General features: G+C 37.7%; 1 protein-coding gene across 1 annotated transcript in view; it reads left to right on the top strand.

Annotated features, from left to right (window-relative positions):
- Positions 1-14,103, top strand: part of ERICH3 (glutamate rich 3) — a 113,448-nt gene that overhangs the window by 53,944 nt on the left and 45,401 nt on the right. Inside the window, exon 8 of the mRNA XM_036859410.1 lies at positions 10,005-10,185. Within this exon, the coding sequence (XP_036715305.1) occupies positions 10,005-10,185 (181 nt within the window). The remainder of the gene's footprint in view (positions 1-10,004; positions 10,186-14,103) is intronic.

Here is a 14,103-nt window from a genome sequence, read left to right as displayed (position 1 = left end):
AGTTAAACAACAATCGAACACCTGTGTGTATACCATTACTTCCCAACAAGGTAGAACACTTTTGTCGTACGATAAACCCCGTTTCCTGCCCTGTCACATCCTCTTCTACTTCCCAGAGCAACCACTATTCTGACAAATGTATTAACTGAGTCCCTGCTTTTCTTTGGAGTTCTATTACTTATATGCATAAAACTTCAAAAATAAGCTCAAACCTAGCATTGCAATGAAAGGATAATATATCTAGGAGAAAATAAGCTGAATAGAGTCTTTGGGTCACCATCTAGGTTTGTTTCCTTGACAGTTTTAAGAGCCCCTTGTGGGGAAGTGAGAGAGGTCAGGTCATGAGTGTGTCCTAGAAAAATGGGGCTCACCAGAGTCAGGGCATCTAATGAGGTCCTCGTGTGGGTCAGATACTCGACGTCCAGGAGGAATATGGTCAGGCAAATGGGCTTCCGTAGCTGGACACAGAGGAGAGAGCAGCAACTTCTCCACCCTGTGGTCATGACAAGTGAAGCACGGATATAAGCATCTGAGCTGACTTCCCCTGAGCATTCTATTTCAGATTAGAAACACAGCAGGTGTCAGCAGGCATCCTGGCTCTGACAGACCTTGGCATGTCTGGCTCTTGAGTTCACAAGGCTTCAGTCTGACTTGGTCTTTTTTTTTTTTTTTTTTTTTTTAACTTCTGTTCTCTCTTTTTGGAATCCTTATTTTGAGAATGTTGGGACTACTAGACTGATGCTCTAATATTCTTAGCTTTTCCCTCCTATTTTCTACTTCTTTGCCTTTTTGCTCTACTTGCTGGGAGATTTCTTCAATTTTATCTTCCACACATTCCATTTAAATTTTTCTTTTTTCTTTTTTAAAATTTTATTGAAATATAGTTGATTTACAGTGTTCTATTTAATTTCTGCTGTACAACAAAGTGACTCAGTTATACATATATATATTCTTTTTCATATTCTTTTCCATTATGGTTTATCACAGGATACTGAATATAGTTCCCTGTGCTATACAGTAGGACCTTGTTGTTTATCCATGCTATATATAATAGTTCGCATCTGCTAATCCCAAACTTCCAATCCTTCCCTCCCCGACCCCCTTCCCCTTGGCAACCACAAATCTCTTCTCTATATCTGTGAGCTATTGACATTTTTCTTTTCCTGCCATATTTTAAATCCTAGAACTCCTTTTAGTTCACTGAATGTAATTTAGAAAGCATCTTATTCTTGTTCTGCATGATTTTGATTCTTTGGTACTTGTGGAGACTTGCTTTGTGGGCTAAGATATGTTCAGTCGTTGTAAAAAATGTGATTCTTTAATTGTTGGGAACAGAGTTCTATAAATGTTCAATAGGTAAGAAATGTCCAACTATGTCATTCATATTTTTACATCCTTACCATTCTTTTTTATCTGCTTGGTCTCTTAGTTCCTGAGTTCTAGTGATAATTCATTCTCTGTAGTTGTGGATTTGTCAGTTTCTTCTTGTAATTTGTCAAGTTCTGCTTTGTAAGTGTTGAGAATACCTGGTTATATGCTCTCAGATTTAGGATACTTTACCTTACTGGTGAGGATATTCTTTATTGTTAAAAAATGATCCTCTTTATCACTTATTACTTTTGGCCTTAAAATCTATTTTGTCTAATAGTATTTCTCCTTATTTTCTTTAGATAATACATATATGTATATATATATACATAAATATAAATATATATTTATACATATATATTTCTTTTACTTTCAGTTTTTCAATGTCTTTAAAGCTTTAGGCTTTAAATGTGTTTATGCAGCATATGTGTGCTTTGTGTTTATTTCAACCCGAGAATCTCTGTTCCTTTAATAAGTGAGTTTAGTCTAATGACATTTATTTTATTTAGTGGTATATTTAGATTTACTTCTACCATCTTAGTTTGTATTTTCTACTTACCATGATTTGTCTTTAATAATAGCATTTTATGCTGTTATTGTCTTTTCCTCAAAGCTTCCCTCTCTTGCCTCCATGGCACTCTACTTTCACGGTTCTTTGTTCTCTCCTTTGACCTCTCATCTTGCTCCTCTGTGCCTCTTTCATCTTCACCCCTAAACCTGGCCATCACCATAGGCTTAGACCTTGACACTTGTCTTTGTATTCAAAATGTGGTCACCTTCCACATGGCTTCAGTAGCTTTCTAGATGTCTCTTGGATCTGTCACTAGCTCCTAGGTCCTGGGGTTTAGAATAAAATTGGCACAGTGGGGTAAATCGTGTACTTTTTGTTTTTACAGTGTACAGTTCATGGTTTTACTATATTCAGAAGTTAGGCAACCATAAGCACCATCTAATTTCAGAACTTTTTCATCACTCCAGAAAAAAAAACCCATATCCATAAGCAGTCATTCTCTAATCTTCCTTTCCCTACCCCTTAGCAACTACTATTCTACTTTCTGTCTCTATTGATTTGCTTATGGATATTTCATATGAATGGAATCATACAATAAATATTCTTTTGTGTCAGGCTTCTTTTACTCAGCATAATGTTTTGAAAGTTCATCTGTGTTGCAGGTTGTATCAGTACTTTCTGTTTGTGGCTGAATAATATTCCACCATATGGTTGTACCACATTTTGTTTATCTCATTGTCAGTTGATGGGCATTTGGGTTGTTTCCACTTTTTGGCTACGAATAATGCTGCTATGAGCATTTGCCTGCAAGTTTTTGCATGGACATATGTTTTCATTTCTTTGGATGTATACCTAGGAGTGGAATTGCTGGGTCATATAGTCATTCTACGTTTTACTTTCTGATGCACTGCCAAACTGTTTTCCCAAGTGACCACACCATTTTACATTTTCATCAACAATGTATGAGGTTTCAAATTTCTCCACATCCTCAGCAATACTTGTTACTGTCTTTTGATTCTAGCTGTCCTAGTGGGTAAGTTGTATCTTACTGTGTTTCAAATTTGTATTTCTCTAATGACCGATGATACTGAACATCTCATTCATGCCAATCGTGCACTTTTACTTTAGTATTTAGATTTATTTTATTTTGATCTAGAAAAGATTCATTTAAGGAGAGATGGCTCTCATGATTAATTTACACATTAAATTCATTCTTTCATTTCATGACTACCGTCCCAAAGCATCCTTCAAATGCTCTTAAAAGGAAAGAAAGAGGTAAATGAAAGAGGTAAAGAAATATGGCTTGCTGGTGGCCACCTGTTCCTCTGTGAATGCATAGAACAGGGTCCCTGGATTCTGTGGTCTGTGTCTCTAGGCCATGATCCATGAACTTCCTACTCACCTTTCAGGCATCTGTAATTGCACAGGGCTTATCTGGAGTCTAGGAAACCAAATGACAGGGTGTAGATCTCACAGCCCAGCACATTGCTTCTGTGCCCTGTTGCTTTATAATTTGGAGATATAATACCTGCAGAGTTTTTTAATGCTTTTACAGAATCTATGTGACTAGTTAGATTTTGCTCTGAGGTTTACCTCATCCATCTGCAGATTTCTGTGTTTCCGCTCAGGACTGCTGGTCACCTACTCCACACAACAGCCTACTGAAAATGTGGATGGTACTATAAATAGTGTTTATATATGTGAAAATACAGGCTTTCAAATAAGAACCTACTTAATTATTATGCTTATCAATTAAAATATAAAACAGTTTGTTTTAAGTTTTTATATGTTTTATGATAGAGAAAGCAAAGAGCTTCTCCAGGCATGAACTAGTCAGGGGCTTTCTCCATATCTGATTGAGGCCCCCTATCTACTTCCTAGACTCCAGATAAGCCCTGTGCAATTACAGATGTCTGAAATGTGAGTAGGAAGTTAGCAGATTGAATCAGGAAGCAGAGGGTTAAAGGCAGGAGGGGGAGAAGAGAGTAAGCAGAGTCCATCTCAGTAGTAGTAGATTCTACAAAATGATGTTAAATTAAACTTTGTAGAATAGCTCCCAACATGTTTCTCCCCTGCTTAAAAGCTTTCACTAGCTTCCCCTTTCCTAATGAAAGCGAGTTATTCTTCTGCCTGACTTTTAAAATGTCAGTTTTATGATTATTCGGGTGTGTTGAGACCTGTAGATCAGAAGACACTTGCCTTTAAAAAGACAGTTAGTCCCTTACAGTTCTCAAGAGGAAGGGACATGCCTGTTTATTTTAGTCAGGATTCCATCTAGAACATTGTTTGACACATATCTGGGCACTGTGGCTCAGCCAAGTTGATAAATAAAATTAACCATCACACCAGGCCATGCAGCGCCACCCAGGGAAGCACCAGGGTTATCAGGAGAGGCATGGGAGGAAAAGGTGGGAAAGAGCCTCTGTTGTGGTTTCTGAGGAAGAAGTGGGCAATGCAGGGTAAGCAGGCATAGGATGGGATAGTATGAATGATTTTGGCAGGCCCTGGTGTTGGGCTGTCCTGAGTTGTCTGGTACCTGGTGCTGGGGCAGGGAAATATTGACCCAGAGTGTTAGAGGCTGGGGGAGGGTGGATATGGGCTCTCAGTTGGTTAGTGTGCACATGATAAATGTTCTCCCAGGCAAGTCATTTACTGTCTCTAGGAACTGGTTAGTCTTGGGTGAGATAGTGTCCCAGGGTCAGTAAGGACCCAGATGTCAAAACATCAGAATAAAAGGACCTGCTTAGTATACTAGCATTCAAGGGCTTTCAGGTTTTGGCCCTTTTCCAGTTTTCTCTCTGCTCCTAACCGAGCCAAACTGAACTACTTTCTATACCCTCAACTGGTTGGTCCACCACTTCCCCAATTCCAGTCTATATATTTTTTAAATTACTTTATGCCAGAAAATCTTTTTCTGTGCATTGCCTGTGAGTGCATGGGAGATAAAAAGAATGTGTTTCCATACCCATCTTTCCCTGCCCTTCTCAAAGACTTTATGCTCTACACTGTATTTCTATACATAGTATAGAAATACTTCTTCCCTTCAAAAGGACTTTGTTACTTTCCTTATGTTCCTTAATATATTCTGCTTAGCATAAATACTCATGTACCTTTATTATTTCTTACTTCTACTCCCAGATTATGAAGCTTGTTGAGGGCAAGCATTTGATTTTATTTACATTTAATCAAATGTCTATTAGTACTGTGTTCATAAATGGGTATTGTTTTATTTTCCATGCAAAAAGTAAGCTTTTAGTTACACTTTTTCACTTAGGTAAATATTATGGATATCAATTATGCCTTTCAGATATAGATCCCTTTTCTCCAACAACAAATAAAGTCTAAAAAATATTAGCTTTTTGGGAGAAATTGCACATTTCTTTTGTTTGACTTAATTTAAGGAATATTTAAAAATTTTTCTTTCTAGTCAGTGCATTATCTTGGTATTTTTTACTCTTAGTTTCTCACCAGTAGGCTAAGATTTGAGAATGAAAAAGGAAAACATCAGCACGATTTTAATATATGGTAATTCAACATATTTCATGGTAGGCTTGATTTATTTTAGACAAACATTTTCCTTTAAACAATGCTTTTGCTTAAAATTAGCATTGCAGTTTGGTAACTACATAACTAAAAAGGACTTAAAAACAGTATAAAAAGTCAATTCAACAATCAAAATATCTTTGCAGCTGGCATTGTGGAACAAAACCCTAGAAGAACGGAAGAACCAAAAATGCTTCTGGGAATCAGGACAGACCACTTTACTAAGAGGGTCCGATTTGGGGGCCTTCTCACCAAAAGCAAAATCCATCTGGATAATTTGTAGTCTTAACAGACTTAATGAATTCATTCTTTTGAGGGAGATGAGGAAAGGAAGGCTCACGTGTCAACCCAGCATCCTCCAAATCCGGAGCTCAGATACCTCTAGAAGGCTGGAGGTGTTTGGGGGCATGTCAGGAATTAGCATGAGATATAGGTTACACAGTAGTAAGAAAAACAGGCAAGAGTAAAGTGAAAAAAGTATGCATAGTAAAAGCAAAGGAGGGAGAAGGAGAGAACCAGTTGAAACCAGAGTGAAAGAGAAGGGAAAGAGTAGAACCAAATGAGTAGGGCTTCCCTGGTGGCGCAGTGGTTAAGAATCCGCCTGCCAAGGCAGGGGACACGGGTTCGAGCCCTGGTCCGGGAAGATCCCACATGCCGCGGAGCAACAAAGTGCGTGCGCCACAACTCCTGAGCCCGCGTGCGCCACAGCTACTGAAGCCCATGCGCCTAGAGCCCGTGCTCCGCAACAAGAGAAACCACCGCAATGAGAAGCCCGCGAACCATAACAAAGAGTAGCCCCCGCTCACCCCAACTAGGGAAAGCCCGTGCAGCAAAGAAGACCCAACGCAGCCAAAAATAAATAAATAAATTAAAAAAAAAAAAAAAAAAAAGAACCAAATGAGTATAGTGAAGACAGGTTTCCATCACAACCAAAGGCTTCCTGAACCTTTAGAATGTGAACACTGTAGCACTGTGCCTCTGGCTGAGTCAGTCTCCCTAAGACCCAAATAAGAGTCAGCATGGGGACTGCCTGCCACTCTTTATGACCAGGCTTTTTATCAATTTTTATCAAGGCTTAATCAACAAAGGTGGTGTTTTGTTTAACAGGACATCGCGAATCAGTTTTCATGTTCTGGTACCTACTGAGTTCCTATAAACGTAGAAAGCTTCTGATTTAGAGTGAGGTCAACCCGCTTTTGTCTCAGCAAAGGACAGAATGTGGAATCCCTAATTATTCCATGGCTGTGTCCAGTCAGATCAATGTTTATTAGGCCTTTACTAGGTGTCAGCACTGGCAAGACACTGGGGGCTTAAAGATCGTTAAGATACTGTCCTTATCTACTAGAGAGGAATACAAGGAAATAGTTTCAATGCCATGTGACTCATACAGTTATATAGGCCTCGAGATTAAAACATGTTGGTCATATTTGGGCCACTACAATTAGTTTAGTTACTGGACCTTTAGATGTAACACAAGAAATTGCAATAGTTGAAAGATAGTAGGAGTTAGAGACTATGTAAGACATTTTTTACTGTCTGAGGAATGTTGGCCCTTATCCCATGGATATTGGGGATCATTGGAGGACTGTAAGCGGGAGAGTTACATGATCTATTACGTGACAGTAGATCACTCTGATATCCAGGAGGAGGGAGAATTTGAAGGACATCAGGCTAGAAGTGTGGGGACCAATTAGTAGGGTAACCATACTTGCCAGCTTTCCTGGAACAGCTCAAAGCTATGCTCTTTTATTCTAGCATACTAACTAGAGGTTTATTGCAGTGGTCCAGGTAGGACCTTATGATGTCCAGAGTTCATCAGGGCTTGGCTGAGTAGATGGAGAGGAGTTGCTGCCCAACACTATCAACAAGAACAGGCACTTTGACACCCATACAATCTCTGAAATCCACCTCTCACACAGGTGTGGGCAGGGATAAAGAGATGCCAGTGAAAGTTTAGTCTAGCCATGGAATGCTAAATATTACAAATATATAATGGCTGACTGGTTCACCACTCAGTAGGCTTGCTGTTAATTTGTCAGCTCAGATTGTACTTGCCTGACAAACCTGAAAAGAAACGAGAAGGAAAGTCGTAAGCTGCTGGTCAAGGAAGTAAGAGAGGTAACCATTAGTTGTGCAGGGGTTTGAGCCTTGCTTCTGTTCTTGAAATGCAACTGAATTTTCATGGAAGGTTTTTTGTTTTTTGTTTTTTTTAAATTTATTTATTTATTTATTTATTTATGGCTGTGTTGGGTCTTCGTTTCTGTGCCAGGGCTTTCTCCAGTTCCGGCGAGCAGGAGCCACTCTTCATCGCGGTGCACGGGCCTCTCACTGTCGCGGCCTCTCCTGTTGCGGAGCACAGGCTCCAGACGCGCAGGCTCAGTAGTTATGGCTCACGGGCCTAGCCACTCCGCGGCATGTGGGATCTTCCCGGACCAGGGCTCGAACCCATGTGCCCTGCATTGGCAGGCAGATTCTTAACCACTGCGCCACCAGGGAAGCCCCTCATGGAAGGTTTTGTTAATTGCTTGAGGACAGCAGAAAGGGCCCTGAAACCTTGTTAAAGTTTCATCAGTCTGGGGTCATTATAACCTTGCAAGATGGTAAGTATAGAGGCAATTTAGTCAACTGCACGAAACAACTCTTCGTTTGTTAGTGCATGTATTTAATCATGAGCTGTCACTTGGGCCTCCTATTAGAACCCAGAAAAGGTTACTTGGTGCAAATAATTGAGGAATATTTTAGAAAGAAATGAAGCAACCAGAGCAAGAGAAAAGAGATGTTGCTATCAGGAATACACTTTAGCAGAAAAAAATATATGAATAAGAGTAGATGAAAAGGGTGAAGAGCTATCCTTTATTTTATTTTTAAACATTCCTCCATCCAGTTTTTCATTTTGCACATATGAGGAGGGCCTTTCCTCCACTCTAATCCCACTGTTACCTTGTATTTATGTAGTGCTTATCTCCCAGAAGCCCTTCACACGGCTACCTCTGCCACTTTAGAAAGTATTGCTTAACAAAGTGGGAAGCTCTTATTTAATCCGTCATATCATTAAATGCTCTCGTGGGAGCTTGGAGCTGAGTTTGCCTTAGGCTGGTGATTGTGGGTTGGGTTGCACACGTGCATGTCACGCTCCACAGTTGCTCAGGCAAGAGGAAACATGGGATGACTTTGTAACCAAGAGCCAGGCCTGCCATCATCCCTTTGCTTTCAACTGTGACTCAAGGAGATGTTTCTAATCTGCAAAGAGTTATCCAGTTTGCTGATTTACGTTCATGGCTCCTGGTGTCCCTGAAATATTTCTCTTGATTATCTCTCTATTTGGGAGCTCTGTCCACAGGCAAGACAATTTGCTCAAATTTTAAATCTCGGACTTTCCCGCCCATTTACACTTTTCAGACTGTCATTTGCTGAATTTCATCAAATTTACTTCTTCTGGGTTTTGCTTCAAAGAAATAGGAGTGAATGAGAAAAAAACTCCTCTGAGGTAGAAGGGAATGGCTTTGGAGATGGAAGTATTTTAGTAGTTCTTTCAGAAATTTATTTTTCAGCTTTGTCATTCTTAATAAAATGCATGCTTCCAAGGCATCTGTAATTCAGTGAGATCAAACTCAAATAATTGCCTTGGATTCACTGAAAGTTGGTCTCTTCACATTTTTCATTTAGCTAAAAATTGATTTTTAGAAAAGTGAAGTAGATTGAAAGTAATGCCTGGTATCTGTATAGTTCTAGAAACCTATGATATTCTTACTAGGACCTCTTAAAGTCTCTCAAGGAGCCATTCCTATTTCTCTGCCTCTTCTTCCTCTTCCTTTTCTTGCTTCTCTTTCCGGGTCTTCCTCTTAGAGGTTAGGCAAACACTATACTTATTCACTACTGTGAAAATACTTCAGAATATAAACTAGGAGGCAAGGCATTGGATATTTAATCTCTGGTATTTAAGTTTAGTGTTTATTTTATAAATAATTTAAATTGGTCAATGCCATAGAATATCAAGTAGGTTTATGAGGTGATATTTTTTGTTGGGTTTATTGATTGATATTAAGAATAATATTAATAATGTTGGTCCCTCTCACAAAGAATAAGCTCAGGGAAGGATGTATTGTCAGTGCTCAAGTATAAAGATAACACTCAATTACAAAAATAATTGCTAAATTACAGTTAATGTCAATTTGAATTAGAACAAAATTATGTCACCAATATTTATTTAATTAATTTGATTTGAATTTTTATTTGAGAACTAGCAAAAAGAAACAAGAGTAGTTTCCTCTTCCCATCACTGATATTTTTGTTGCATGTAAAACACAGATACATACGTAAGATAAAAGGTGACAAACTTTGTCCAAATCCCCAGAATTTACATTAAAAATACAAAGCCAAAATGTATATATGCTATAATTGTTAAAGGCATTTGTTTTGTAATGGGCTTGACTTTTTGTGCACTGTATATAGATTGACATTTTATAAAGGTTTCGTTGCAAGGTACGTAAAAATAGCCTTTTCTATTCTTTGTATTACAATGTCATCACACTCTGATTAGAAGGTGATTAGTTAATAAGCCCCCTTTTTTTGTTTATTCTAGGATTCAAGAAGGATTCACAAAACACCACTGCATAGTAATGCAGCTATTACAATGATCTATTTGGGGAAAAATGTGCACCTAGCCTATGATCACTCAGATTTCCGGGATGAAATAAAAGTTTATCAGCAGCACTGTGGTGGGGAAAACCTGTGTGTCTATGCAGGCAAACTACTTGAGAAAGGTACACATAAAATGTGAATGTTTTAATTGCTTGCAGTTGATGCTCTAGATAAGCTATTGTTGGTATAATATCAAAATGACTTTAATCACTCTATGAAATTATGCATATCCAGGGACTTATAAACCAGCTGCCTACAAGTAAATCCAGATTTACTGCTCCATGATTGAAACTGAAGCAGCAATTACTCTTGCAGATTGTGGAATAAAGAATTTGGAGTGATTTAACACAGTAACAGATTAATCTTGAAATAGAGATATATGATCATTAAAATGTTGTACGAATAAACTGTCCCCCAATTTACAAGTTAACTATTTGTCTTGCCATAGTGAATTATATCATACATTATTCTAAGAGAAAAATACCAGATTGGCAATTTTTTCTTTAGAACTATGCTGAGATAAAATCACAAATCCAATAAACCTCAGGGTGAATCACACCTAAATAATGCAGTACAAAATTTGGCTACATGCTTTTATTACATTTTCATTTCCCTTTTATCATAAATCCATGTTTGTTAGCATAAGATAATTTTTGTATCCAATATAGGATTTCACATATTGTACCAAAGTGGTTTTTTTTGTCAATATTTAGTTCTGTGGCACAGCAATTAAAAGGAAGAGTTGTTACAGGATTATGTTTGCTATTTCCTTGCTTAAGACACTCTGTTTAGAAAGTAATAGTGTTTTTACTGAATAAAAGAAATATTTATATTTGGGTAATCTAGATATAGACTTAGGGATTAAAGGGAGGAGTTGGGGGCAAACATGGAATTGTTACTTTTGGCTTTTCTGATTTCCCTCATCAATCAAAAACAGTGACTATTAATTTAAAAAAATTCAACTGCTTAAAGAGAACTACACATATTTAGGGATAAAATATTGAAAACTTACCAACATAAGAAAGGATATACACTTGAATGTTGGTTTTGATTTAAAGTAAAATATGATATATTATAATGAATTATATACATCTTGAATTATATAATGAATTACATATATTGTATTATAATGAAAAAACATTTTTCTTTATAAAAATGTATAAAATTTCTTTTTTAAAAAATAATGCCAGAAACTACTTTTTCCCATTTTATGTACTTAGCTGAAACGTAATTCACTTTGTTTCATTTTGTCATAGCATCTGAGAGTTCGTTCCTTCCATTATGTAGATGAGGAAAATGAGAGGCATCCAGAGGTACAGTGGCTCCCCAAGGTCACCCGTCCAGTTCTGAGCAAGGTTGAGAGCAGGGAGAGATCCCAGCCCCCTGACTAGGTGCAAGATTCTTGTTTAGTACTATCCAGCCCCAGTTAGCTATTCTCAGTAGCAAAGGGTTTCCTATATTTCCATAATATGAGGGGTATGAAACCCCTGATAATAGTGATTAGATACACTTATTTTTTAAAAGTATCACTTTCAACTATTAATTTTGATGAATTGCTGAAATTAGCTACAGTCTCAAATTGGAGTTAACATAATGAAACTTTTCCTGGGTCTTAGATCATGCTTTAATCAATAGAGTTCATATAAAATGGCTATTTGACTGCTGGGAAATGTGGCACATACAGATGAAAAAAGAACAAGGCTTAGCTGAATGATTTTCTGGGAGTACACTCTGTGATAAGATTGCAAAACCAAAGGTTACGGGAGAATGTTACTTGGCTAAGTGTTATTTTGCATGCATATTGATCCCAGAACTGACTTTTTCTTATGTCATTGGACAGTCTTGAATAATAGGTTGGAATGGGGACTGAAGTAATTGAATCCTGTCCCCACAATAGTTTTGTCTCAGCTTGCCCTTGATTGCCATGAAAGTAATCGTTCAAAATTGAAAAGTTGGGTGGCTCAGAGTTGACTTGTGGTTCAGCAATCTTAGCAATTTAGCTGGACTGAAAAGAATCTACCCTTTTTACAAATCAAATCTGTGCATGATTCAGTGAAATGTGAATAGGTTTTTAGAAGATTTCTCTTTTAAAAAAAGGGCCTTTAAATTTAGGATTGGAGCAGTAAACTCCTTAAAAATGTAGCATTCATTAATTTCTCTTGCTTTTGGATGAGAATAACAATACAATTAATTATTTGGGAACATGGCAAGTGCATCTTTTATTATCATAGTGATTCATGATGTGTTGCAGTTTGATTTTAGACATCAGCCCACAGATCGATTGTTTATTATGTACACCTATGAAGTCGCGGAATATTTCTGCTACTTGTAAAGAGTACAGTTCTTCACAGGCAGTTTTATTTATCATTTATCCTTTCAAACAAGGCAGATGTTGGCCTCCTGGGTTCATGTGGATATGAAGAACAAAGTAACTTTTTTCTGGCTCTCTTATAATTCCTTTTCTGCCCCATTTTCTTGTATTTCCATAACCTGATCCTGTTGTACCTATTTGTGCATTCCTCACTACTTCTTCACAAACACAGCGGCTGTTTCACCAGCCCCTTGCCTCCTGCCTCCTCCCCCCCCCCCGCCCCGCCCCACATTGTTATCTTGTCTTTTCCTGTGCTCTTTTCTTTGTCTGCAATAGGACAAAGGATTTTAAATTCAATATCATATTTTAAGTTCAAACCGTATCCATCTTTTAAGATTCAGATTAAGACTGTGAAGCTTACCCAACTGACTTTTATTCCATTTTATCCCTCTCTTTTGATGACAATGGCTCTTAACACCTAAAACCAAAGCATTTCATTGTACCTTGACTTACATTAACTGTTTTTTTCTTTTTCTATTACTCTTTATCATATATTGATTTTTTTAGTTGTTAAAAATAGGTGTAACTTCCAATCCATAAAATTCATCCACTGTAAGTGTACAATTCACTGATTTTTAGGAATTTTATAAGGTTGTACAGCCATTATCACAGTTTTAGAACATCTCCATCACTTCAAAAAGTTCCTTTGTGCTCACTCTTTGGCAATTAATCTTCACTCTCATAGCCAGCCCTAGGGCACCATTGATCTGCTTTCAGGCTCTACAGATTTGCCTTCTATGGACATTTCTTGTAAATGAAATCATACAATAGGTAGTATTTTGTGTCTTGCTTCTTTCACTTAGCATAGTGTTTTTAAGAATCATCCATTTGTAGCATCTGTCAATAGTTGCTCTCTTATAGCTGAGAATACATTCCGTTACATGGATATACCACATTTTATTCATCTACTCCAGTTGATGGATATTTGTATTGTTTCCAGTTTGGGACTATTATAAGTCATGCTGTAATGAATATACAAAGACAAATTTTTTTTGTGTAGACATCAGTTGTCATTTCTCTTGAGCAGCTTCCTAGGAGTGGGTGTGATGGCTTTTGCTTCCTGAGAATGGGTCATACCCTTTCCAGTTTCTTTGTGTCTTTTGATATTTTTGCTGAAAACTGGACAATTTAAATCATCTATTAGAGCAACTATGGATTCTGAATTCCCACTTTCCCTCTGGAAGGTTATTCTTGGGTTTTTTATTTGTTTGTTTGTTTAGTAGCTTATCTAGAACAAATCTGTGAAATTCATGTCCCCTCTCCTTGGTATACAGCCAGTGGTGTCTCTGCTCAGATTTTTTTTTTGTTCTGTTTTTACTTTTTAGGCTAATCTCTTAGGGTTGTCTCTGTGTTTTCATAGTTTAGTGATCATTCAGTGATTTGTCAGAGGTCGTGTTCAAGCACTTTGAGCCAGTATACCCTCCGTCTTCTGCCAGTGAATCTGTTTGTAGGTTTATTAGTTTCCTGGGACTGACATAACAAATGTCCCCAAATATGGTGGCTTAAAACAACAGAAATTTATCGTATTACGTTCTGGAGGCCAGAAGTCTAAAATTAAGGTCTTAGCAGGGCCATGCTCCCTCTGAAAGCTGAAGGGGAGAATCTTTCCTTGCCTCTTCCCACTTCCGGTGATTCCCAGAAATCCTTGGTGTTTCATGGCATGTAGTTC

The sequence above is a fragment of the Balaenoptera musculus genome, chromosome 1 (assembly GCF_009873245.2).
Source record: "Balaenoptera musculus isolate JJ_BM4_2016_0621 chromosome 1, mBalMus1.pri.v3, whole genome shotgun sequence".
Classification (NCBI taxonomy): Eukaryota; Metazoa; Chordata; class Mammalia; order Artiodactyla; family Balaenopteridae; genus Balaenoptera; species Balaenoptera musculus.
This window is presented reverse-complemented; position numbering and strand designations above follow the sequence as displayed.